Source organism: Mixophyes fleayi, chromosome 1, assembly GCF_038048845.1.
Source record: "Mixophyes fleayi isolate aMixFle1 chromosome 1, aMixFle1.hap1, whole genome shotgun sequence".
NCBI lineage: Eukaryota > Metazoa > Chordata > Amphibia > Anura > Limnodynastidae > Mixophyes > Mixophyes fleayi.
The window spans coordinates 357,575,085-357,602,762 of record NC_134402.1 but is presented as its reverse complement, the minus strand read 5'-3'; the positions used below and the strand labels follow the sequence as shown (position 1 = coordinate 357,602,762).

The 27,678-nt window shown below is 42.7% G+C and overlaps 1 protein-coding gene across 2 annotated transcripts in view; it reads left to right on the top strand.

The window, feature by feature from the left end:
• The first annotated feature begins 4,197 nt into the window (after positions 1 to 4,197).
• The window catches only part of P2RX7 (purinergic receptor P2X 7), a 54,450-nt gene continuing 30,969 nt past the window's right edge, over positions 4,198 to 27,678 (top strand). The window contains exons 1-3 of one of the 2 annotated variants that reach the window (XM_075178315.1): positions 4,198 to 4,386; positions 12,238 to 12,370; positions 14,118 to 14,189. In XM_075178315.1, the coding sequence (XP_075034416.1) occupies positions 4,283 to 4,386; positions 12,238 to 12,370; positions 14,118 to 14,189 (309 nt within the window). In that variant the 5' untranslated portion in view covers positions 4,198 to 4,282. The remainder of the gene's footprint in view (positions 4,387 to 12,237; positions 12,371 to 14,117; positions 14,190 to 27,678) is intronic. The other variant, XM_075178321.1, reaches the window with a different exon arrangement.

Genomic DNA, 27,678 nt, shown 5'->3' with positions numbered 1-27,678 from the left:
CCACGGTGCAGAGACTCAGCATTTATACCATTGACATTCCTTTCCTCTATTCTGTTGTATGGTTCCACTAATTCACCACACTACCCAGAGGACCGCGACCTGCACAGTGGCAGCCGCAAAAGACCATAATTCCTGCGGGAGTTCCTGAAGAGGACCAGTCACTGTGTTAGATTCCGCACCTCTGGTAAGTGTAGCTACACTTGGTGAATTCTGGGTAAAACTCCTAGTGCCCGTGACAGTGTCCTTTGGTGCCACAGTAAAGACACAAGCCTTGCGTTCGTCTTCTGGCTTTTTCTTCTGCAGAGAGGCGGTAAGCCCCCAATTGCATCGGTTCTTCTGGGTCCAATGGTACTGAAGCAAATACAGACGGTAGACCAGACGGTGTCCCTTTCTCCGCTTTCCTCTCTCTGATCCGCCTATCAATTTTGATGGAGACTTGCATCAGGCCCTCCAATGATGTTGGCGGAGGGTATTGTACCAATGCATCCTTGATCTGTTCCGACAGACCTAACTGAAGTTGGCTGCAAAGCGCAGGGTCGTTCCATTCACTGTCGGTAGATCAACGTCTGGATTCGGCACAGAATTCTTCAGCAGAGCGTCGGCCCTGTTTCAGAGCCCTAAGATGAGCGAAGACCCAGCGCGTCAAAGAATGCATCCACGGAGAGAAGCGAAGGGCTGGCAGACGGTAAACTAAAGGCCCAGGACTGGGGGTCGCCTTGGAGAAGGGATATGATAATCCCGACCCGTTGTTGCTCTGACCCAGAAGAGCGAGGTCTTAGACGAAAATAAAGCTTGCAACTTTCCTGAAAATTGCGGAACAATGACCTTTCCCCAGAGAAACGGTCTGGAAAATTCATCTTTGGTTCTAGAGCAGGTACCAACGAACTTTGTTGGGCTTGCGCAGTTCTAGAAGCCTCTTCTTGTGCCGACAAGCATTGCGACAATCCCTGGACTATCTGAGACAGGGTTTGAATCTGTCCAGCTAGAACTTGGGCTGGAGAGGGATTCGTTCCGCTTCCGGCCGTGAATAATCCTCTCCAGTGTTTCACGGCCGGTTATAATGTTAGGAACCCCTCCAGCCAGTACAACACCACCCGGAATCTGCTCTGCCAGTCAGGTGTTCACTGGAGCCCCTAGTAGTGGGGACAGACTTGGCCGCAGACTGACAGAGGGTCGTGAAGTGCGTACCGGTTGGGGAGAACCCAGGAAAGCGGAGTGAAGTCCAGGCACGGGTCAAGGGCTGGCAGCAGACAGCACATCCAATAAACCAAGCCGTGGTCAGGGGTCACGGGCAAACAGGAAGGTCGGTAATCACGCCAGAGGTCGGGGTCACAAGAAACAAAGGCAGGGTCCAAATCCAGGCAAGGGGTTATACACAGGTAGTCAATCCACAGGTTGTCACCAACAGGATACAGGAGCAGGCTAGCTGACATGCAACTGAACGCTATAACCGGCAGGGAGGCTAAGCCCTCCCTGCCTTATATACAGACTTTGGCAAATCAGGGCTTAGCCCTGAAATGCATCACAGGTTAGGCTTACTGACATTAATTAGCCCACAGGCTATCCTAGCGCATGGGCCCGGCTGCCTCACTTGCCGGGGAGCACCGCTTGCTACACTCGGCGTCCGGCCGTTGCCTTGGCAACAGTCAGCCCCGAGAAACCGGAAGTGACGTCCCATTCGTCATGGAGACGGCCGGGACGTTCACTGAAGCAGGAAGTGAGTCGGGCACCGCCGCGGCTCCTGACAACAGCCACAGAAAAACCTTCATGGTACCGATGTTTCAAATGTGAACAGGAGGATGAGCTTGAGAATCAACTCTGCTGCAGATTTAAAGATGGGGAATGCATCACAGATTTGGAAATGTTTAAGCAACTAGTACTGTGCAGAAACACACTGGTGTACCTTATTCAGTATAATAATCCTCTATTAAACATAGACAGTGAACTGCTAAAAAGGTGCGCAAAAGAACAATATATCCAATGGCCTTTTGGGTCCAATAAGGGTGTAGTGGACTTTGCAAAGATTCCGAGCTGCTGTATATTTAAGATTGAAAACATGTGTGACAATCCTACTTCTGAAACGTCTTTTAATAATGGAGATACATGTAGAAATACATAATTCTCTCCTGATCCTCCAATTAAAAGCTAGTGCTAAAATACCATTATTAATGTTGGTTATTCTAAAAGCAGGTACTTTGCCTAATTATATATATTGCAATCATTGAAGTTTGCACTGGTATTTACAGGTTATTGTCCACAGTTTAGGACCATATAAGAACCTTTGAATGTACTGAACATCACAATTATATGTTACTTTTTAATATAAGGCAAATAACTGATTAAATTAACAATTGATAAAAAAATCCATAATTTATGTAAACGTTTTTCTATTAATCATAAAGGTTATTAAGAGTATACATCTACTAACAAATCATTAGTAAAGGAATTCATTTATTTCTCAGTTATAAAAATGTTAGTCTTAAATATATCAAGTACCTACAATGTTTGTAATACTTTTTAATTACAAGATATAAATAGTATATACATAAGTGTTCTCCAAAAGTCCCTATGTTTGTTTATTTTACTGCCTTGAAATAAAGTAACATTTCCCTTTAATGGTAAAGTAGCAAATACATTAAAGGGAAATGTTACTTTATTTCAAGGCAGTAAAATAAACCTTTTGGATTTTATACAGATTTCACCATCAACATCTATTTATATAGCGCCACTGATTCCGCAGCGCTGTACAGAGAACTCACTCACATCAGTCCCTGCCCCACTGGAGCTTACAGTTTAAATTCCCCAACATACACACACAGACAGAGAGACTAGGGTCAATTTTGATAGCAGCCAATTAACCTACCAGTATGTTTTTGGAGTGTGGGAGGAAACCGGAGCATCCGGAGGAAACCCACGCAAACACGGGGAGAACATACAAACTCCACACAGATAAAGCCATGGTCGGGAATTGAACCCATGACCACAGTGCTGTGAGGCAGAAGTGCTAACCACTTAGCCACCGTGCTGCCCTATTGACATATTGCTATGATTAAAGACATAACTACCATAGTAGCGAGGGGTATAGCTACTCTTGGGCCAGCAACTAGTAAGGTGGCCCCCTCCCCTATAAAAGGTATCCATCCCAAATCTTGCGATCAGGGCCACAAATGTCTGGTTATAATAATATTGCCATAAACCATAATACACTGTACTATTGTGTCTTCTTTCTAACATTGTAAAACTTTTTAAGTATAAACATAATTTGTTTTCCTTTTTCACATGACTGATTAAACGAAATTGCCAAATAATGTTTTCTTTGTTGATTGCATTTAATGATTATGGAAATTATATGTGTAACATTGTGGGTATAAATATGCGCAGCCCCAGCGCAAACAGAATAATGCCATGCTTAAGGCTGGAAAATAAAGAGGATGATTTTTGCCTTCAGTGTGACAAATGGCTATTATCAGTTAGGAAGTATTGCCTTTAAAAGCCACCGCTGCTTTAAATTTCCCCTGCAAAGTCGCTGATTTATGGCGACTGGCAGAAACCAATGTTTCATACATTTGGAGGAGCATTTGCCGAGTTCTGATTGCAGGAGTTCAGGCAATGTCAATACACTAAAATCACAGTAGTTCTAGAAGTCAACTTACAGTAATAGTATTCATAACAAAACTGTAACAAGCAATACACTGGTGTCAGACTAGGACTAAAGCAACAGGATGCAAACTAATGCTTGCAGGTAACAGGTAAGAAGATCTACTGGCTGTAGTGACAATTATGTAGTAAGTAAAAATGAATTTGTTTCACCATATTCCCTTTATCTAATTTGATGAATTAAATTGAGAACAGTTTACATTTTGATAAAATTTATTCAGATGTACAGAACATTTTAAAGAGTTCTGAAACTTTCTTTTACCACTCATAACATGAATAGGTTGTTACTTTGTGCAAATTCTTGACAGTGCTGCCACATTAGGCACCTCATATAAAACATTATGTTATTTTTTACTTTCCTCACAAGTGTTATGTTCTATTAGTCATGCAGTTCTGATTTTACACGGCACAACAGCCTTCTACACACATCCACACACAAGACACAATAGCTGCTGCCTGCAAATTTCAGAACTATTCTGTGATTGGTTAGCACACTTTCTTCTATCCTGCATGAGTCACTTACAAGTTGGTTTCATTTTAGCAGCTACAAGAAACAATTGCCCACTCCGGCGTTGGCTGAGAATCTTCTCTCTCTCTCCTTGTTAGCAACTCAGCTCTAGAGAAAATGTCCCTTTGTGAATACACCACACAAAAAGATCTTCGCATAAGAAGTGTTCCACTCAGCACTTTAAAATGGGTAATCTCTACAGGCGTTTTAATATACATGTGGTGAGTACAGATAAACATATGTTTTGTTTCAACAGCAGTTATTTTCAAATATTTTGATTTCTGCTGTTAACTGTTTACAGTGATCTCCCTGTTTGCAATAAAACTAAATGCACTATACATTATTCCACAGCTGACTGTAGATTTCAGATTGATGATTTCATGAACTGAGAGATAACTAATAGGATACATGATAGATGGGAATGAACAAAGTAGATGTTTAACAATACCAAGTTACTTTATTTTTAATTTTATAAGATGTGTTGAAATAAGGTTTAAATGTAAGTTTTCACATTAAGCAAGAGGTTATTCTTCAAATATTGCTCATCCTCTAAAATATCTTTTTTTGCTGCATATATGTATGAGCAAATATGGATTTTGGTAGCTTACAAATTATGACTTATAAATTATTGTGTCAATACCAAATGAGAAAGCAACTGCCTCTATGGATGTGTGTGTGTAGAGGGATGGTAAATGACAGTACGATTCTATTGGCAGATCCATCTTCTTTAATAACATAAAAGCAAAAATCTGATCAAGTCACACCCAGATATCCTCCATGTGATATTTTCAGAACAGTACCTACCATTCCTGCATGTATTGCTGCATGAGCGGAATAAGTATTATTGTGCAAAATTCAAACATGCTGCAGAAAAAAATGATAGAAATGAGCAATGCTTTTACGCCGGGTAAGATTGAAAATGTAATAAAGTAGCTTTGTGGAGCAATCAATTTTATTGGATATTTATTTGGATATTCCAGCAGAAAAAGTAGTAAGTTTAACTCAATAACTCCATATAGCTGAACTAAAAACCCTTTGTTTCTGTGCAGAATATCTCTCCAGCTGCTGGTGCACTACAGTATCCACTTGTATTATACATAAATAAAGGGACAGTTACCAACCACAAATACTATAGACCCATAAGCTTGTGAGGTTATTTGTCTACTCAGGACATTTCAAGATCTATGTACAACTCACGGTCTCTGAAGAGACCTCCATAAAATTTATTTGTGCCACCTTTGAGGGTTGATGGATGCTTACATCAATGTCCAACCTACAATCAATTTTGGACTTCCCAATGTTTTCATTGCAATGTTTACAGTTTTGTCCAAAAATACTGCTCAGTTTAGCTTACTTTTTTACTTAAATTATATTCAAAGTGAGCATTGGCACTATTTAGTACATTTAGTACAAAGCTGCACCAACATACATCTCCTCTCTTGTCTCAAAATATCTCCCAACTCGGCAACTCCGTTCTGCAAAAGATCTGCGTCTCTCATCCACCCTCATTACATCCTCCCATTCCCGGTTACAGGACTTTTTTCGGGCTGCACCCACTCTATGGAACTCTCTCCTTCGCACAATAAGACTCTCCTCTGTTCTACAAACTTTCAAGCGTTCTCTGAAAACCTACCTATTCAGACAAGCGTATAATATTCCTCAACCACCATCTTAACCTCACTACCTTTAGCCTGTTACACAATTTCACACAAGACAACTACCCCCGGACCAACATTATTGTGTGACAGGATCATTTAGCTTATGAGTCACCCTACCTTTGCAGTCTGGCTGGGCCAAGATGCAAAATGTATACTTAACCTCATGTGTCAATCTCCCATTGTCCCATAGATTGTAAGCTTGCGAGCAGGGCCTTCTCACCTCTTTGTCTGTTTTACCCAGTTTGTTTATTAGTTTATTACGTTTGTCCCCAATTGTAAAGCGCTACGGAATATGTTGGCGCTATATAAATAACTGATGATGATGATGATGATGATGATGATGATGTTTTACTTGTGTGTATAAGGCTTTTTATTTCCTTTGTCAAAGTTCGTCTAGTCTGCACTTAGGATGAAATGCCAATGTTCCTTCTCCTACAATCGGCTGATGCAAACCACATGTTGCTAGTGATTAACGTTGGTTAGATCAGAGGAGCTTAGAGATATAGTGTGTGTGGATCCAAATAGAGAGCTCCTAATGTTACAGGCATACAGACACTAAAAGCAACTAACCAGGCGCAAGTATAAAAAGTACACAAAATATATCCCTGGTGCTGAGAACAATACATTTTAGAAAATAGTCACCGGAAAGCAGGTAAATCAATCCCTGCAGCTGTAAGAGAACCTGTGTATTCTCAATTAATTAAAAAAAAAGCTAACATGGAGAAACAGCGCTGGGTATTGAGTAACCGCTAGCCGTAAATAAATAAGTTTGTGAAAATGTGTCACAACATATAACAATCTTTTATTAATACATTAAACCAGGAAAACATATACAAAGCAAATTTCTTGACAGTTCGTCAACACATTGTAAACCACATCTTAGCAGATGAGACACAAATGTAGACAGTGTCGGACTGGGGCATGAAGGGCCCACCGGTGGACTGCAACGCTAGGGGCCCACCAGAGGGTGTGTGGCCAGCCATCATAGAGGCGAGATCAGACACTAGAGGGGGAGTGGTTAGCCCACGAAGGACAGCTAGCACCATAGTGTAGTATATAAAGAATGCAGTGTGTGTATAAAGAGTACACAGTCTTGACCTGCCCCTTAGATTGGGCAGAACAGTCACCAAAAATCGGGATTGTCCCACTAGACCAGGCTTGGCTAACCTGTGGCACACCATGTGTTGTGAATCTACAAGCCCCAGCATGCTTTGCCAATATGTAGCAGCATTGTTGGAAGGGTATGCTGGGACTTGTAGTTTCACAACACCTGGCGTGCCACAGGTTAGCCAAGTCTGCACTAGACTCAGAACATTTGACAGACTGTCCTACCTGTTCTTGTCACTTTTACTACCTGTGGCTGCTGGTTTCTTTAGTTGCAGCTTGTCTGGATCCTGGAATATTGGGGGCCCTATTTGGAAAAAATAATGGGTACATTTAGAAAATTCCAACCAGCCCCGGCGTTAAATCAATAGGACTCACAATTACTACTTAGGCCTTCCTCCAGCCCCAACATTAAAGTAATAGTAATCCCATTGAATAATCCCTCCAGACAGCCGCACACACAGGAGAAACAGGAGGAGGATGAATTGCAGCGTGCTCTCACTCCTCCGCATGGTTTCCCGGGCCGCACACACAGGAGAGACATGAGGAGGAGGATGCCGTACAGAGTGTTCTCTCTTCTTCCTCTGCATGGTTTCCCGGGCCGCACACACAAGAGAGACATGAGGAAGAGGATGAAGTGCTGTGTCCTCTCTCTTCCTCTGCATGGTTTCCTGGGCTGCACACACAAGAGAGACATGAGGAGGAGGATGCCGTACAGAGTGTTCTCTCTCCTTCCTCTGCATGGTTTCCTGGGCTGCACACACAAGAGAGACATGAGGAGGAGGATGCCGTACAGAGTGTTCTCTCTCCTTCCTCTGCATGGTTTCCCGGGCCGCACACACAGGAGAGACATGAGGAGCAGGGTGGCGTACAGTGTGCTCTCTCTCCTTCCTCTACATGGTTTTACGGCCCGCACACACCGGTGAGACATGAGGAGAAGGAGGAAGAGCAGTGTGCTCTCACTTCCTCTTCTGCATGGTTTCCCAGGCCATACACACAGGAGAGACATGAGGAGGATGAAGTGCAGTGCGCTCTTACTTCCTCCTCTGCATGGTTTCCTGGGCCGCACACACACAGACATGAGGAGGAGGATGGCATACAGTGTGCTCTCTCTCCTTCCTCTACATGGTTTTCCAGGCCGCACACACCAGTGAGACATGAGGAGGAGGATGAAGAGCAGTGTGCTCTTACTTCCTCCTCTGCATGGTTTCCTGGGCCGCACACACACAGACATGAGGAGGAGGATGAAGTGCAGTGTGCTCTCTCTCCTTCCTCTGCATAGTTTCCTGGGACGTACACAGAGGAGAGACATGAGGAGGAGGATAACGTACAGTGTGCTCTCTCTCCTTCCTCTGCATGGTTTCCTGGGCCGCACACACACAGGCATGAGGAGGAGGATGACGTGCAGTGTGCTCTCACTTGATCCTCTGCATGGTTTCCTGGGCCGCACACACACAGACATGAGGAGGATGGCATGCAGTGTGCCTTCTCTCTTTCCTCTGTGAACCCTTTTGAAGGTTAGAGGCCTTGGAAGAACACAAGTTTGTCCCTCACTGCTCTATAGACTCTACACTATGACATCACTTTAACAGTATTTGATCCACAGCTATGCAGTAATAACATATACAGTATGGCATGATTCATCAAGGCACACATCTGAGCCCAACCCGCATTTGGTATTAAACGTACGTATTTTGGCTTTGCACATTCCCGATTTCATCAAGGCACGTATCTCAAGATATGTACGCTGTTGAATTCTGGTGTAGGTCTACTCAGCTCTGCTACACCAGACAGTACGTCCAATACCTACGTGAAACATACATTCACCAAAGATATGTTATAGCATGCCAGTGGCGCACGCAGGGGGGGTTTCTGGAGACCCAGAAACCCCTCCCCTCCGCTAAAAAAGTGCCCTATATAGCGGCACTGTACTAGACAGCAGCCGCAGCGTTGTCAAAGAAGCGTCCGCGGCGGTGCTGTATTGTATACAGCACCACCGCGGACGCTTCTTTGACAGCGCCGCGGCTGCTGTATAGTACAGTGCTGCCTAAACGGAGCTGCTGCGCATGCGCGGGCGCATGAGCGGCAGCTCTCTCGCTTTTTTATTTTTTTTCGGTGGAGGGGAAACCCCCCCTTAAAATGCTCCGTGCGCCCCTGCATGCATACGAGACTGTCATCACTACTGATCAGGACTTAAACTAGCCCTGCAGCTGAAGGAAAAGACACAACAGAAAAACAAATAACTTTAAGACTCCCAGAGTTTGATTCAATGTGACTGTGTGCGCTTTAGTTTTACACGCCCCTACTATATATTGACAACGGCAACATGCCCCTTTCCCGTCCTGTTCACTCCCCGAAATCATAGGCTGTAGTAAGCGTCCTTTGCATTTGAAGACTGAGCAGGCAGGGCTGCATTCACGGATGCATCTCCTGGTTCTGGGCATGTGCAAGAGTGATTTTGCATATATTACGCTCAAAATCGACAGATACATACCTTGATGAATCAAGTTCTAGGTGTTCTTCTCCATGTAAATACTTTTACAGCACCTGTTATTTTTTGGACCCTTGTACACATTTGTAGTTACAAGTAGATTATTTTAGAGTATGATGAGTGGTGTGTGTTGTTGGCTCTGGAGGAGTTACAGTAGGGGTTGCTGCAAATACATTTGCTCCCAAATGACTGCTTTGGGCTTCAAGAATCCTTCACTTTACAAGCACAAATTGTCCCACCTGTCCTTCGCTGACTGTTTTTTAATATAGGTTACTAGCACTACAGCTACCAGATGGAATTCACTGAATTAGCAGTGGTCAAAGCTCTAGCAGTTTATGACATCCAGGATACTAGCAGCTTCTGTCTGTTTTCAAGTATTCGCTTTAATCTATACTGGGGCAGCTGTATGCTGGTGACATAGGAAGTGGACTAGATACTGTGGACGTAAAGGCACTATTTATAATGTGGGCATGTGAGCTTTACTGGGGCATCAGCAGTACAAGTCCTTTAAATTTAGATCCAAGACGCCGATCAAAATGGGTGGAGGGGGAGGGCCAATCACGGGTGGTGGGCAGGGTTTTATATATTTATGTAATCCTTGACTCACATCTATCCTTTGTTCCCCACATTGACTCTGTATCTAAATCATGTTACATACATCTAAAAAACATTTCCAGAATTCGCACTTATCTCACACGAGACACTGCAAAAACCTTACTTCATGCACTTATCATGTCCTGCTTTGACTATTGCAATGCCCTTCTTACTGGTCTTCCCCAAAACAGACTCAAACCCCTACAATCTATTGTGCTCACTGCGGCAAGATTGATTTTCTTTGCAAGTCGTTATTACTCTGTTGAATCACTCTGTATGTCTCTACACTGGTTGCCTGTTTTCTACCGAATCCAATATAAAATACTTTTACTAACCTACAAAGCCATCAACAAAGCTGCACCAACATACATCTATTCACTTGTCTCAAAATATCTCCCAACTCGACAACTCCGTTCTGCACAAGATCTGTGTCTCTCATCCACCCTCATTACATCCTACCATTCCCGGTTACAGTACTTTTTTTTGGGCTGCACCCACTCTATGGAATTCTCACCCTCACACAATAAAACTCTCCTCTGGTCTACAAACTTTCAAGCATTCTCTGAAAGCCCACCTCTTCAGACAAGCTTATAATATTCCTCAACCATCCTCTTAACCTCACTACATTACCCTATTAACATCCGTTACACAATTTCACACAAGACAACTACCCCTTGACCAACATTGTTGTGTGACAGGATCATTTAGCTTATGAGTCACTTTTACCTTTGAAGTCTAGCTGGGCCGAAATGCAAAATGTAGACTTCACCTCATGTGTCAAACTCCCATTGTCCCATAGATTGTAAGCTTGCGAGCAGGGCCTTCTCACCTCTTTGTCTGTTTTACCCAGTTTGTTTATTAGTTTACTATGTTTGTCCCCAATTGTAATGCGCTACGTAATATGTTAGCGCTATATAAATATATGATGATGGTGATTTATGCTGTATAGTGGGTACGGATATTACATTGCTGTTTTTAGGGCTTTATAGTACATATAGGGTATTTGTTAGTGTATACTATAAACTATACTGGTGGTTATAGGCTCAGACTTTAGTCATTATCATTTGTGAAAAGGAAAATCCAGACGCAACAGGGCAAGGTAGCTGGGCCATAAATAGGGTGCTTAACCCTACCTAGTGATGTGGGCATCACAATAACACGTCAGCACTGCTAGTCTGTAAGACCAGTCATTGAGCAGGTGCTGTAATAAATAATATCATCCTACAATTTTATTGGATAATGGTCACACTGTAGCTACAGTGTGATTATTATTATTCAGCTAGAGTGTAGGTTGCTAATTCTGTACTTTATCCAGGGCACATAGTTTGATCATTGCTGGTAATAAGTGGTAGCACTAGAGAAATGGATAGGTCACTTTAAGGTTAATCGATCAGTCCCCTTGGGGGTAGTAATATACTGGACTATAGGTAATATGCTTGACTGTTTGCTGCATTATATGACAGAAATTTCAGTGGCTGTATAATATGCTGGACACATGTTTTGGTTTTTTTAAAATCTTTGTAGTTAATGGTTTAACAATATACATAACATACAGAGTAATTATCTCAGTATGTTACAAGGTATAATGTAGCAAAATGGCAGAAAATGACAAAGCAGAGCTATCAACAATTGCTTGAAGTTATAACAAATTAATAAAATGCCTTATGGTATTAAATAATGCATTCAACGTGCCTCTTGTATGTTAACAGTATTGCAAAAAAAGTTGTAAGGGTGGGGGGGAGGGGCTGTGGTTCAGATGATTGCGATGAGCCAAAGGGGTGGGGATGTAAAGAGTGGCCTGTAAAATGTTAATCTTGCTAATCATTGCTTGGGATCCGGGTGCTGTGATAATCGTACCATGGGTCCCAGACGTTGTGGAATTTGTTTATTATTATTTTTTATTTTATTATTATTCTACAAGTTGGTGATGTATTCCATACTTGACATGGGTGGGTCTGTCTTTATTCCAACTGCATGCTGTTTGGAGCTTAGCAGCACAGCACTGTCCATGATAAGATTATTGGTATATTTGTCAAGGTGTGGTACAGGAGCACATAGGAGGAAGTTGGGGAGAGTAAGGCCCTATTGTGTTTCTGTAAATCCTAAGTATGCACTGTATGGGTATGTGAATTACATGCTATTGATATTTTCAGTATATTATTATTATTATCCTTGACCATAGCACTTTTCTAATTTTATTTATGTTTTGTCATTTGATTTCTAAGCGTTATACTGATTAGTGAAAAACGCTATCAGAAAAAAGATTCCATTATCAGTTCAGTTCACACAAAGGTGAAAGGCGTTTTGGATGCTGATTCCAGGATCTGGGACTCTGCTGAATACACAATGCCATCTCTAGTAAGTCACATTGTACTAATGCAGTTACTTTCTACCTTCACATCAGTAACTATTGGGGCTCTGGCTTTTAAATGAAACAAAGCAGGTTTTAGAACATATAATGTCACTTGCCAACACCAAAAGTAGAAATCTAGGACATATGTTCTTCTATAACTCACGCGCCTATGTTTGAGCAAGTGATTTTAGTTTGTTGAACAAGCACTTCCATTTGCAATGACTGCAACTGTGGGGTGCACCAGCCAGAAGTAGAAATTCGATGTATCTGGTCATTCCTTGTGAGGTGTAAATTAGGCACACAAGCCCTCTTTCTTCTGCATTAAAGTGCACATTTAAGATTTCATGTGGATGTTTATTTAAAGGAATGTAAAGGGCATATTTACAGGGCCATTACCTATTTTGTTGTTACAGACTTTTTTTTCCCTTGCAAAAGGCTTTGCATTCTCTGTCACTTTAGAGTTGTCATGCTTATACTTATAATATGACGCACTTTCCAATATCCATTCTTCAGGAAGCGCATTTATAAGCACATTTTGTCCATCTAACAAAAAACTTCAGTCACACAAAGTGCATTAAGAACAGTCTCAATGGCTCTCGCTTTCATGATTTAAGTCAGTGGATCCCAAACTTTCTCACTTTGAGAAATTTTTTCAAGGCACCCCTAAGCCAAAATAATTACCAAGTAATCCCCCGCCTTGCTTACCACCGGCCGTGGCTGCAGCACCCCTGTGAGATCGCCGTGGCACCCCAGGGAGCCATGGCACACAGTTTGGGAACCACTGATTTAAGTCATAAATGAGGTCCTACGGTAGTGGTAGGTTGTACTATGAGCACATGTTTATTAGGTTTGCTCTCCCTAAGGAGGAGATACCCCCAGTCCTCTAGTTCCTTAGTCAGATCTTATATTGCTTTAGTTACATTTAGTAGAGATTTGCTGGTAGTTTAGCAAATTGAATGCCCAGGTAGATAATGTGGTTATAGACCCACTGTAAGCAGATATCTAAAGTCCATAGTTGGTGAGTAGTTTTTGGAGTTAGATACATCACTGTGGACACTGTGGAGTGCATGAAGTGAGTTATTAAGATATATACAGTAAAATGTCAGTGAAAGTTGATATTTTGATTTCTGTTTTCCTGATATGAATAAATGATTGTAATCTGTGCAACAGTGGGTCTAGTGTAAGGTTGTGCAACAGAAGGTCTAGTGTAAGGTTGTGCAGCAGAAGGTCTAGTGTAAGGTTGTGCAGCAGAAGGTCTAGTGTAAGGCTGAATAGGAACCGGAACAGCAGACAACCCTGCCGTGTGCCCATACTGATCTCCACTCTGTCTTCCTCTTAGTCCCATTCAGTAAAAGGGACGAGGTTGGGTTGGTCTAGAAATGAATTGTCTTTTATTTTTAACTTCTTTTTGTAATTAAGCTGACTCTGATTCCTGTTTTGCTGTGGAAGTTCAACTTTGAATGCAGAAAGCTGGTTCCTGACTTCTGCCCACAAAGCTGTTACTCTGAGTATTCCCGGCATGTTTGAACCTGCAGTAAATGTACGTGTGGGAACAAAGCTGCCAGTTTTTAATGAGGATCCTTGTGGCAACTTATATGTCAGGTTTATCTCCTGTTAATTCTTTACTATGTACATTTACGTATATAGATGTACTTTAAATGTTCTCTGAAACGGGTACAATTTGTAAGAGCCAAAAATAAATAACTGTCTGTTGTTACTTGATTAAAATAGCATCATTTTCTTCTTACACAGGGTGGGACCTCGTTTTTTGTAGTAACTAATATAATAAAAACAGAAAATCAAAAAGAAGGCCGTTGTCCTGAGGTAAGACCAGTTTAATGAATGGTTTTAAGGAATATTTTGTCTGTGAATAATAAATCAATGCCTTTGTGATCTACTTTCTGCAATACCTGGTAGTTTTACACAGGTAAGGAAAAGGATTTAAGGATTATAGACCAAAAGGTTGTCTTCTATGTTTACAGGGTGCTAAAGAGTATTTCCCGCTGATCAGCTGCGGGACTCAAAACACAATTCTTCCCGTAAAAGGACTTGAATTTTACAGAAACTTGGAGACAACAGTTCTCAATATGCTGTAAAACAATAACTAGCAAATATCACTAACTATCTGATATTACCCGTTTCTCTGCTGCTCAAGCAGATGGGTAGAGAGAACAGTAAAACATAAGCTCCTCTTATCCACTCATAAGGGTGGGGCATAGCATTGTACAATGAACAACAATAAATCCCTTAGGCACTCATTAGCCAAGTAATGATTAAGCAGTGAATGAAAAAGTTTGAAAAATAATTGTCACTCACCGGACCGTGAGTGCCTCTACGCTGGTGCGTGGCTCCCTAGCCTTCCTGCCGGCACCTATCTTGAACCGCGGCCGTCCGCCATCCTGATGGACTGCGCATGCGCAGCACCCAAGAACTCTTGTGACTGTTGCTTTTAATCTAATTGGTTGATCAGGCAACTCTCCCTATTTAAGGCACCTGTGCTCATTACCTCATGGCCTGATCTTGAGTCTCATTCCCTGTGAGTCTCTGAAGGTGTCTCCTGTGTACTACTAGTGTCTTCAGTTTCCTGCTGATTCCTGATCTACTCATCGCTGGTTTCCATACCCGCTATTGTCTCCTGTGTACTACTAGTGTCTTCAGTTCCTGTGGATTCCCTGTGCTACTCATCGCTGGTTTCCATACCTGCTACGGTCTCCTGTTTCCTGCCTATGTCCTCAGCTGGACTCTGATTACCGGATCTACTCATCTGTGGTTCCTACACTTGTCTCTGCCGTTCAGTGTCTCTGCAGTCCCTGCATCTTCCTGTGGACAGACTGTTCTACTGAATAGCGGTATGCCTATCTATTATTGACTTTCTACGTTTACTCTGCATATCCGCTAGGACAAGTTTTCCCTCTCAGCAGCGATATCCATACCCGCTATAGACTGTTATTGTTACGCTGCATATCTGTTTGGAACTAACCGTACTACTCAGTCGTTATATACATAATTGTGATTGACTATCCATTATTGGCCTGCATATCTGTGCTGAGCAAGTCTCAACCAAGCAGCGCCACACATACCGTTATAGACTTTGCTGGGTACGCTGCATATCTGTTGGGATCAAGTTCCTCTGTGCTCTCAGTGTCTGCATCCTAATTTCCTTGTATGCCTCCACTCATCGACACCTGTACACATCCTCACCTATTAAGCAGTGGTACAACTTGCTGTACGCAGACCACTGACTTCCCGCTACCTACCTGCACCTGGACAAGTCTTCTCACCATATGCAGTGGTACAACTTGCTGTACGCAGACCACTGACTTCCCCGCTACCTACCTGCACCTGGACAAGTCTTCTCACCATATGCAGTGGTACAACTTGCTGTACGCAGACCACTGACTTCCCCGCTACCTACCTGCACCTGGACAAGTCTTCTCACCATAGCAGTGGTACAACTTGCTGTACGCAGACCACTGACTTCCCTACTACCTCCCGCATCTGCTCACGTCCATCCTGATCTCCGTGTTCAAATCTGCCTTTCCACTATATCAGCTAGTCGCTGACTCATTGACTAAGATTGCTGCAAGTCACTGACTTTCCTATTCTCTATTGGCATTCTCTCTCCATTTGCTGTGATATATGTTCCGCTAGTCACCCTGCTACCAGAGGACCGTTGTGTTAACTTCACCACTCTGGTAAGCCCAGTCATCTGGTGTATTCCTGGGCAAGACTCCTAGTGCCCGTGACAATAATATAGATATTCACCGATCAGCCACAACATTAAAACCACCAATTTAATATTGCGTAGTTCCATGTTGTGCTGCCAAAACAGCTCTGATTCCTCAAGGTATAGCCTCCACAAAACCTCTAAAGGTGTCCTGTGGTATCTGGCACCAAGACATTAGCAGCAGATCTTCAAATAACGCGGTCGCCCTCCATGTCTCAGACTTGTTTTTCCAGCACATCCCACAGATGCTTGATCGAAATGAGATCTGAGGAATTTGGAGGCCAAGTCAATACCTTGAATTCTTTGTAATGTTCCTCAAACCTTTTCCTGAAAATTTTTTGCAGGGTGGCAGGTTGCATTATCCTGCTGAAAGAGGCAACTGCCATAAGAAAATATTGTTGCCATGAAAGGGTGTACTTGGTCTGCAACAATCTTTAGGTAGATGGTATGTGTCAAAGTAACATCTACGTGAATGCCAGGACCCAAGGTTTTCAAAGCAAAACATTGACCAGAGCATCATACTGCCTCTGCCGGTTTGACTTCTACTGATAGGGCATCCTGGTGCCATCTCTTTCCTAGATAAACGACACACACCCACCCAGCCATCCACATGATGTAAAAGAAAACATGATTCATCAAACCAGGCCACCTTCCTCCATTACTCCATGGTCCAGTTCTGGGGCTCACGTGCCCATTCTAAGTGCTTACGGTGGTGGACAGGGGTCAGCATGGGCATTCTAACCAGTCTGTGGCTACACAGCCGCATGCACAGCAAGCTGCGATACACTGTGTGTTCTAACTCCTTTCTATCGTAGCCAACATTAACTTTTTCAGCAATTTGTGCTACAGTAGCTCTTCTGTAGGATTGGACCAGATGGGCTAGCCTTCGCTCCCCACCCGCATCAATGAGCCTTCAGCGCCCATGTCCCTGTCGGTGGTTCACCAGTGGTCCTTCCTTGGACCACATTTGGTAGGTAATAACCACTGCATACCAGGAGATGCTCTGACCCCGTCATCTAGCCATCACAATTTGGCCCTTGTCAAAGTCGCTCAGATTCATTTTTCCTGCTCTCAACACATCAACTTCAACAACTGACTGTTCACTTGCTGTCTACTATATCCCACCCCTTGACAGGTGCCTTTGTAACAAGATAATCAGTGTTTTTACTTGTCATTGATTTTAATGTTGTGACTGATCGTTGTGTGTATATATACACATACATAGGCCTTTTCTTCTTAGCTAACACATAACTAAAATTGAGAGTAACTGTAGTGTCTTAGTAAATTTGAAAAATAGGAGTAAGCACACTGGTTGACATGCATATAAAACAATGAAGTGTGAGAATTACATGGCGGCTACCCAGCATTTCCAAGCTACTAAACAACTATGGTTACTCTCACTGTTAGGGTAGATTTACTAAAGGAATATTGGAAGTAACTAGAATCTGATTGTTTGCAGTTTTAGTAAATCTATCCCTAAGTGTTAGGTGCCACCCTATTAGCCATAGCTGGTTGGCTCATGTACTGTTTACATTTGTATTTTTAATTACTTAGCTAACGAGTACCTAGGGTATTATTTTATTGTTCTTTGTAACATGAGTTTCTGACTATAAATTGAATAGAGCATCTTGTCTTTCTCAGAAGCGGTCCTAAAAAAGAAATTGTGGCCAAGGTGGATGGAGTGTGGCCTAATTTGTCCTAATTTTTCAGTTGTTAGTGGTAAACAATTTACTTTTGCAGAAGTTGTGGGTAGCCTCATGTTAAGTTTGGTTCTCCGTTGTATTATATGTATGCAAATGAGTGTAGTTTATCTATATTTAAAAGACTATTTTAATCCAAAACAAGATGTTTTGTTTGGGTGGAATTAAAATGTGAAGCTTAGTTACTTATGCTTATTTGATAAAGCGATGCGGTGTTACCTATGCATTTAACTGACACAAGTAGGAAATCTTCCATCTCTTGTTCAGACGACCTTGCTCACAGGAACATTAATGTTGTCTAGACCCTTTCTCTGTGAACTTCCCATTTGCATGGCGGAGCTCACGACTGTTAGATGTATTGGTAGACCTCCAGAACTACAGCATCAGTGCAGCAGAAGTAAATAAGATTTTGTTATTTTATCTCTCTTAAATCCACCCAAAACTAAGTTTTTCGCTTGGGTAAAATTGACTTTTAAAAATTCATTTTTTTACGAAATTGTAGGTTATCTTAAGTAATATATAACCGAATCACCTGCTTTGTTCAAATGAAGTGTTCATGAAATAAAAAAGAATAGTTTTAAATCCAACACTAGATAGATCCACCCAAACACACATCTAAACAGGTCTTGCTAAAGAATACTGTAAACCAAAAGCCCAGTAAAAATCATACTTTACCCCCTCTCTTTGAATCATTACTCCATAATCAAGAGCATATTCAGCAGCTATCTCAGGATATCACTGACTACATTACTCACAATACATTTGCAGAGACATCACAATATATTTTATGAGAAGCCCACAATCACACTTATCAAATGACAGCGACACATAGACGTAAAGAAAAAGAGTGCATACAGGTTCTAGAGCAACAAATACAACAGGCAATAGCACTCCATCAATCCATCCCAAAAACGTTTGTATACAAAATCTTATCACTAAAAGGGCAATTAAATCAAATATTATCCAAAAAGGCTGCAAAAACACTTCTGTGGGTCCAACAAAAATATTATGAAAAAGGCGATAAAGCCGATACCATTCTTGCACATAAACTTTGTGCCCGGCGCACACGAAATAGAATAATGTCACTGAAAACATCCACAGGTTTCCTCCTTTATTACCCTCAAAAGCTTGCACAGAGATTTCAAAATTACTATGCCTCCCTCTACGATTTACAATAATAGATGATCCAATCTTGCTTAAGGAAAATATTAAGAGCTATCTCTGTTCAAGTCAACTACCCAAATTCCCTAGTCAGTCCGCCCGCTGCCCTGACGAATTTACTACTATATACTATAAAAAAAAATGCTGACCAGCTGATCCCCATGCTCACAGAGTTATTCAAATCGATCTTAGAGGGAGGCAAATTTGACAGGACCACCACTGGATCACAAATTGTGGTTATACCCAAATCAGACTGAGATCCAACTGAGGCGAGTAGATCTAGACCCATATCTATTCTCAATGTAGATGTTTAAAATGTTTAAAGCTTTTTGCAAAAATACTAGCAAATAGATTAGGTACTGTCCTCCCCTCACTTGTCCACCCAGATCAAGTTGGTTTTGTACCGGGAAGGCAGGCTTCCGATAATACCAGAAGGATAATCAACGTAATCCGTGTGTCACGGGCACTAGGAGTTTTACCCAGAATTCACCAGATGTAGCTACCCTTACCAGAAGTACGGACCTCTGGGTAGTGTTGTGAATCGATGGAACCATACAGTGGAATAGAGGAAAGGAATGTCAATAGTATAAATGCTGAGTCTTGGCACCGTGAAAACTATAATGGAAAAGTCAGCGACTTGCAGCTACAATACAGAGGCACTTGTAGACTTATTCCAGCCAATAGATATCATACAGAGTAGTAGCTATATCACAAGAAAACATGAATGGTCAACAGCTGGTAAGTCTCACTACGGATATGTAGAGAAGACTTATCCAGCGCAGGTGTGTAACAGAGACTAGAGGCGAGGTATTAACAGTTCAGGGTTTCTGCACATGCACAATCTTCGTCAAGATGGCGGACGGCCGCGGCTCAGGAGAGACGCCGGCAGGAGCGAGAGAGATCCATGTCCCAACTTAGTGACACTAACAGTCCGGTGAGTGACAGTACCCCCCCTTTTAAAGGTGGGCACAGAACACTTAGAACCAGGTTTGCCCGGATATTTGGAATAAAACTTTTTCAGAAGAGCTGGAGCATTAAGATCATCTGCACGGATCCAAGAGCGCTCCTCTGGACCAAAACCTTTCCAATGCACTAGGAAGCGAAGAATTCCCCTAGAGATTTTTGCATCAAGTATATGAGTAATCTCAAACTCCTCCTCTTGTTGAGCTTGAACTGGGCGAGATACTGAAGAAGGAGCAGAAAATCGGTTGAGGACGAGAGGTTTGAGCAATGAAACATGGAAAGAATTGGAGATACGAAGGTTCTTTGGTAAAGACAGCTTAAAACAAACAGGATTTATCACTTGAACGATTTTATAAGGACTAATAAAACGTGGAGCAAACTTCATGGAAGGAACCTTCAGGCGAATATTCTTGGTAGAGAGCCATTGTCACTCACCGGACTGTGAGTGCTTCTTCCCGGACATTTAGGAACCGTGGCCGTCCTCCATCCTGAGGGACTGCGCATGCGCAGCCCTTTCTAAACCTTCAGTGTATGTTCCTTTAACTTAATTGGCAGATCAGGCAACACTCCCTATATTAAGCACCTGTGGTCAACACCACGTTGCCTGATCTTGGAGTCTCATTCCCCATGAGTCTCTGAAGGTGTTCCTGTGTTTCCTCGTTTATTCAGCCCAGCTGATTCCTGTGGTTTCCAAACCACTTCTACCTCTGTGGTTTCCAAACCACTTCTACTACTGTGGTTCCCATACCACAGCTACCCTTCTGTGTATCATCGTGACTGTGAGCTGATTCCTATCCGCTGCCTCCGTGCACTACAGTCTTCTAACCACTTCAACTCTACCATGTATTATCGTGACTGTTAGCTGATGCTATCCGCTGCCTCCGTGCACTACAGTCTTCCATCCACATCCACTCACCTGTTCATCATCGTGACTGTTAGCTGATTCCTATCCGCTGCCTCCATGCACTACAGTCTTCAACCTGGCTATCCGCTGCCTCCGTGCACTACAGTCTTCAACCTGCAACCCGTCTGTGTTTCATCGTGACTGTTAGCTGATTCCTATCCGCTGCCTCCGTGCACTACAGTCTTCAACCTGCAACTCGTCTGTGTTTCATCATCGTGACTGTTAGCTGATTCCTATCCGCTGCCTCCGTGCACTACAGTCTTCAACCTGCAACCCGTCTGTGTTTCATCGTGACTGTTTGGCTGATTCCTATCCGCTGCCTCTGTGCGCTTCAGTCTTCAGTTCTTGTCTACTCTCCCGTGTTTCCTTGAGACTGCTGCCACTATTGCTATCCGCTACTCTCCGTGATCAACAGTTCCAGTTCTACTCTGCTCTCCCGTGTCCCATCGTTACTGCACCTGCTGGTTGCTATTGGCTACCTCCGTGTTTCCGCAGAGACCCGCTGCTGCTACTCCTCAGCGCTACTCATCCATCTACTGCTGATCCGCTCTCCACGCTTTCCTGTGTTCCCTGCTGGTCTACCTACCTGTGCGCTGCACCTACTAGACCACCGCTTCACCCATCCAGGGACTTTGCATCCTGCCGGCCTCCTGCCGTTCAGGTATCTCTGCACTCCTGTCTGACTGCCTGCTTCTGAACCACGGTATGCATACTTCTCATTGACTGTGCTGTGTATTGCATACCTTGCTGGACTGTGTTGGTTCTCCTCTGGAGTTTACTATCCGCTGAGTCTATTGCCATCATTGACTGTGTTATCTCGTGCTGGATTACTTCAAGAGACTTTCTATATTGGCAGTGCTGTTCAGTCATATATACCTATATATTGTGCATATTACTGTGGATCAAAGTTAAGGTGCCCGTGTATATCTTGTGTTGCAGTCTCTCCCCGTGCACCTCCTCACATATATATTCAGTGGTACAACTTGCTAGTGGCAGACCACTGATCCCTGTTTCCAGTTTCACCTGTTCCAGTATCCTCTCACATAGCAGTGGTACAACTTGCTAACGCAGACCACTGACTCCCAGGATACCTCCACTAGGATTCCATTCCTTCACTCTGACAGCGGTACAACTTGCTATCCGCAGACCGCTGACTCTCATCACCTCCTCGTTTCTGTTGGACATTCCTCCTCACTATAGCAGTGGTACAACTTGCTACCGCAGACCACTGACTACCTTCACGTGTCCTTTGTCCATCATATTGCCAGTGCTGCTAGTCATAGACTTTCCTGAGCATCTCATCATCTGCTATTTCCTGTTCCGTGATCACCCTGCTACCAGAGTACCATATTACCACCTATACTGCTCTGGTAGGCCTATCACCTGGTGATCCCTGGGTAAAGACTCCTAGTGCCCGTGACAGCCATACAAGATCTCCAATTTTAAGTGCTGGAATTGCTCGTCTCTTTTTATCCGCAAAAAATTTATATCTTGAAGATGCCTTTTTCAAAGAGCATTTAACCTGAGCCCAAATGGATTTAAAGTTTTGACATACAGCCTCCACAGCAGGAACTTGGGTGGGAGGGAGGACAGGAAATTCTGGGAGAGACGGATGGTGACCGTATACAATGAAAAATGGTGTTTTAGAAGATGACTCATGATACATATTATTATGGGCGAATTCGGCCCATGGAAGCAAATCTACCCAATTGTCCTGGTTGGCTGAAGAAAAAATTCTTATGAAAGTCTCTAGATCTTGATTGACTCTCTCGGTCTGTCCATTTGATTGAGAATGGTAAGATGATGATAGTGACAGTTGGATACCCAAGGTTTTGCAAAGGGCACGCCAAAATCTGGAGACAAACTGCACTCCTCTGTCCGAAACAATTTCAGATGGACATCCATGAATTCGAAATACTTCCTTGATGAAATGATCAGCCAATGTAGCAGAAGAAGGTAATCCTATCAAAGGGACGAAATGAGCCATTTTAGAGAATCTATCTACCACTACCCAAATGGTATTGCATTTCTTGCTGAGAGGAAGATCAGTAACAAAATCCATACTTATATGGGTCCATGGTTTAGAAGGAATGGGTAATGGTTGAAGTAGTCCTGCCGGTGTTCTACGGGAAACTTTAAATTGGGAACAAACATCACAAGCCGCCACAAACTCTTTGACATGTTTCCTAATAGAGGGCCACCAGTAACTTCGAGAGAGAATCTCTAATGTTTTTCGTTCTCCAGAATGCCCAGCAAAACGAGAGGAATGATACCATGACAAAATCTTTTTGCGAAGAAGTGGTGGAACAAAGGTTTTCCCAAACGGTAGAACATTGGTGGAAGAAGCAGCTAAACTGACACATTTAGGATCCAGTATGGGACGATCCAAACAATCTTCAATATCAGAGGAAGAGGCTACCGCCCAAGACAATGCATCCGCTTTTTTATTCTTAGCAGCCGGTTTGAAGGTTATAATTAAGTCAAAGCGAGAGAAAAAAAGTGACCATCTTGCTTGTCGGGGGTTCATACATTGAGCTGATTGTAGATAGAGAAGATTTTTATGGTCAGTAAAAATAGTAAGTATCTCCATTCCTCTAAAGCCACTTTTATGGCTAATAGCTCCTTATCTCCGATAGTATAATTCTTCTCAGCAGTTAATAAACTTCGTGAGTAGAAATCACAAGGATGGAATTTCTTTTGTTCAGATTTCTGAGATAGAATGGCTCCTAGTCCAACATTAGAGGCATCTACCTCAAGGAAAAAAGGAAGGGTAACATCAGGTTGTCGAAGAATAGGAGCAGTAGAAAATGCCTTCTTGAGGAACTGAAATGCTTGAATAGCCTCAGGAGACCATTGCTTGGTATTAGCACCCTTACAGGTAAGCGTCACAATAGAAGAGACAATGGAGGAGAAACCTTGAATAAAACGTCGATAATAGTTAGCAAATCCTAAAAAGCGTTGAATAGCTCTGAGAGTAGTTGGCTGGGGCCAATGTAACACTGCATTCACTTTCTCCGGATCCATCTCCAGACCTACTCCAGACACAATATATCACAGGAAGGGAATCTGAGATAATTCAAAGGAACATTTCTCCAGTTTACAAAATAATGAATTTTTTCGGAGCCTAGAAAGGACCTCTGCCACATGTAATCGATGGGATGCAAGATCTTGAAAAAATATTAATATGTCGTCTAGATAGACAACAACACAAACATACAACAAGTCCCGGAAAATCTCGTTCACAAACCCCTGGAAGACAGCTGGGGCGTTACACAACCCAAAGGGCATGACAAGATATTCATAATGTCCATCCCTGGTGTTAAAAGCTGTCTTCCATTCGTCTCCGGCCTTGATCCGAATTAAATTATAAGCACCACGAAGATCTAGTTTAGTGAATATCTGAGCTCCCTTAATGCGATCAAAAAGTTCAGTTATTAACGGAATGGGATAATGATTTTTGATGGTTATGGCATTAAGACCTCGATAATCTTTACATGGTCTCAAAGACCCGTCCTTCTTCTTAACAAAAAAGAAACCCGCTTCAGCGGGAGAAATAGACGGTCAAATGAATCCACGATGGAGATTCTCCTTGACATAGTCAGACATCGCCTGGGTCTCTGGTAACGCAAGAGGGTAAACACGACCCCTAGGAGGATTTTTACCAGGTTGTAAATCTATTGGACAATCCCAAGCCCGATGAGGCGGAAGACGTTCTGACTGGGCTTTATCAAATACATCAGCAAAGGAGTTGTACTGTGGAGGAAGACCAGGTGGACAAGGTGTTATAGATGATTTATTTATTTTCACTGGAACCACTTCAGTCAAACATCGGTAATGACAATCCAAACCCCAGGAAATAACTTGCGGAACATTCAGGTCAATCTGTGGAGAATGGAGTTGAAGCCACGGAAAGCCAAGTACAATAGGACTAGTAGTAACCGGAAGCACTAAAAACGAAATTTGCTCTTGATGTAAAGCCCCGATTTGAAGGTTTACAGGAATGGTACGTTGAGTAATAGTTCCATTAATAATTCGTGAACCATCTATGGCCGTAACAGTAATATTTGTTTTTAAAGGAGTCACAGGTAAAGACCACTGACACACTAAGGAACTTGAAATAAAACTCTCAGCAGCTCCAGAGTCCAGAAGTGCTTGCGATGTAAAAGACTTAGTAGAAGTGGAAACAGTAACAGCAAACAAGCAAACTTTAGAATTCAAAAGGGCTCAAAATGAATAGAGCACTGGTTGAAAAAGCCCCTGCAAGCTTTAGGGTCACCATCAAATTTTGAGGGAGTAGGCAGGTGTAGAGTAGAAGCAACAGACACCTGGGATGGCACTGGGGAAGAAGAAGACTCCGGGGGATTATTAGTAGAGTATACATTTTGCACAGGATCTCCCCGAGAGACTAGAGACTGCAAACATTGAAATAATTGTTGCTGACAAGCATCTTGTTGTTCAACCCGAGTAACCAGGTACTGCAGCATATCCTTAGCTGTTGGTTCCGATCCTGGGTCTGTCATGGGCTGTTCTTACTGTCACGGGCACTAGGAGTTTTACCCAGAATTCACCAGATGTAGCTACACTTACCAGAAGTACGGACCTCTGGGTAGTGTGGTGAATCGATGGAACCATACAGTGGAATAGAGGAAAGGAATGTCAATAGTATAAATGCTGAGTCTTGGCACCGTGGAAACTATAATGGAAAAGTCAGCGACTTGCAGCTACAATACAGAGGCACTTGTAGACTAAGTCCAGCCAATAGATATCATACAGAGTAGTAGCTATATCACAAGAAAACATGAATGGTCAACAGCTGGTAAGTCTCACTACGGATATGTAGAGAAGACTTATCCAGCGCAGGTGTGTAACAGAATAGCGTGAGTGGTCTGCAATTGGCAAGTTGTACCACTTGATGTGATGGGAAGACTTGTCCAGGTGCAGGCGTGGAACGGAGTAACGTGAGTGGTCTGCAATAGGCAAGTTGTACCACTTGATGTGCAGGCAGGACTTGTCCAGGTGCAGGCGGGGAACGGAGTAACGTGAGTGGTCTGCAATAGGCAAGTTGTAGCACTTGATGTGCAGGGAAGACTTGTCCAGGTGCAGGCGTGGAATGGAGTAACGTGTGCGGTCTGCAATAGGCAAGTTGTACCACTTGATGTGCAAGGAAGACTTGTCCAGGAGTTGGCAAGTAATGGAGGTAGTGAGAGTAGACTGCAGCGGGTAAGTTCCACTAACGATGAGGAGAGGAGACTTGTCCAGGAGCAGGCAGGTAACGGAGGTAGTGAGAGTAGACTGCAGCGAGTAACTTCCACTAACGATGAGGAGAGGAGACTTGTCCAGGAGCAGGCAGGTAACGGAGGTAGTGAGAGTAGACTGCAGCAGGTAACTTCCACTAACGATGAAGAGAGGAGACTTGTCCAGGAGCAGGCAGGTAATGGAGGTAGTGAGAGTAGACTGCAGCGGGTAACTTCCACTAACGATGAGGAGAGGAGACTTGTCCAAGAGCTGGCAGGTAACACGAGCAGAAACAGGAAACACCTCAGAGTCTCAAGGAATGAGAACCAAGATCAGGCAACGGTAATAAGGCAACAGGTGCTTTAAATACTGAGAGGTGATTAGCTGACCAATGAGACTAGAGGCGAGGTATTAACAGTTCAGGGTTTCTGCACATGCGCAATCTTCGTCAAGATGGTGGACGGCCGCGGCTCAGGAGAGACGCCGGCAGGAGCGAGAGAGATCCATGTCCCAACTTAGTGACACTAACAGTCCGGTGAGTGACACCGTGTAGCTAACAGTACATCTCTTCCTGCTCTGGTGGTTGCATTAGATGCCAAAAAGGCCTTTGATAGAGTTGCTTGGCCTTTCATGCAGCATACCCTAATGAGAACCAGAAACAGAAAGGAATGGCCTAGGTGCACAGTACTCTCTATTATATTAAGGTTGGAAATAGAGAGAAGTATGTAAAACTTAACTTTTATTTATTACAAACAAAAAAGCGAAATAAATCCGACTATCCTCATTTAAAAACAATTGTGTGTGTTTAAAATCCACTGATAGAGTGATTCTGCCTCTTATTTTGTAAGGGATTAGTCCTAGGTAGTATCATAAAGGAGTTGCTTCTAATTAATTCTAATTGAATGGATCTATAAAGCACATCAATTAATACACGAACACAATGAATGATACTTTGGAGGAATTGTGAGACCTTAATTGCTGGTAAAAGAGAACGAGTTCATGATGAATTTTATTGCAATCAATATATACATGCTATGCATGTTAAGTTGTTGTTCCTATAACATGATATATTATCGAGGAAATCATTCAATCTGAAAGGAATTTAATTCCCAATCAAAGGTGAACTACTATCTATGGTACTGATCTATAGGCAGGTTCAAATAATGTAAAAAATCTCTACTTTCATTAATAGTTACCTTTACCGCTGATGGCAGACCTGGTGATCATAATATAATTGTCCATCAAAGACGAGACATCATAGCTGCTTTATATTGTACAGCTCTATAGGGAGTTCTTAACATCTGAAAGGACCTCTTTATTTATAATAGTGATTTTTACTTCTGGAGCCTTACTCTGATTATTGAATAAGATTATGCGGACATATTTCATAAAAAATTGTTTACACGCCACCGCGAGTAAGTGGATGACAGTTACCATAACTTTCATTAATAGTTACCTTTACTGCTGATGGCAGGCCTGGTGATCCTAATACAACTGTTCAGTAGAGACGAGACATCATAGCTGCTTTATATTCTATAGTTCCACAGGGAGTTCTTAACATTGGAAAGGACCTCCTTATTTATAATAGTGATTCTTACTTTTGGAGCCTTACTCTGATTATTG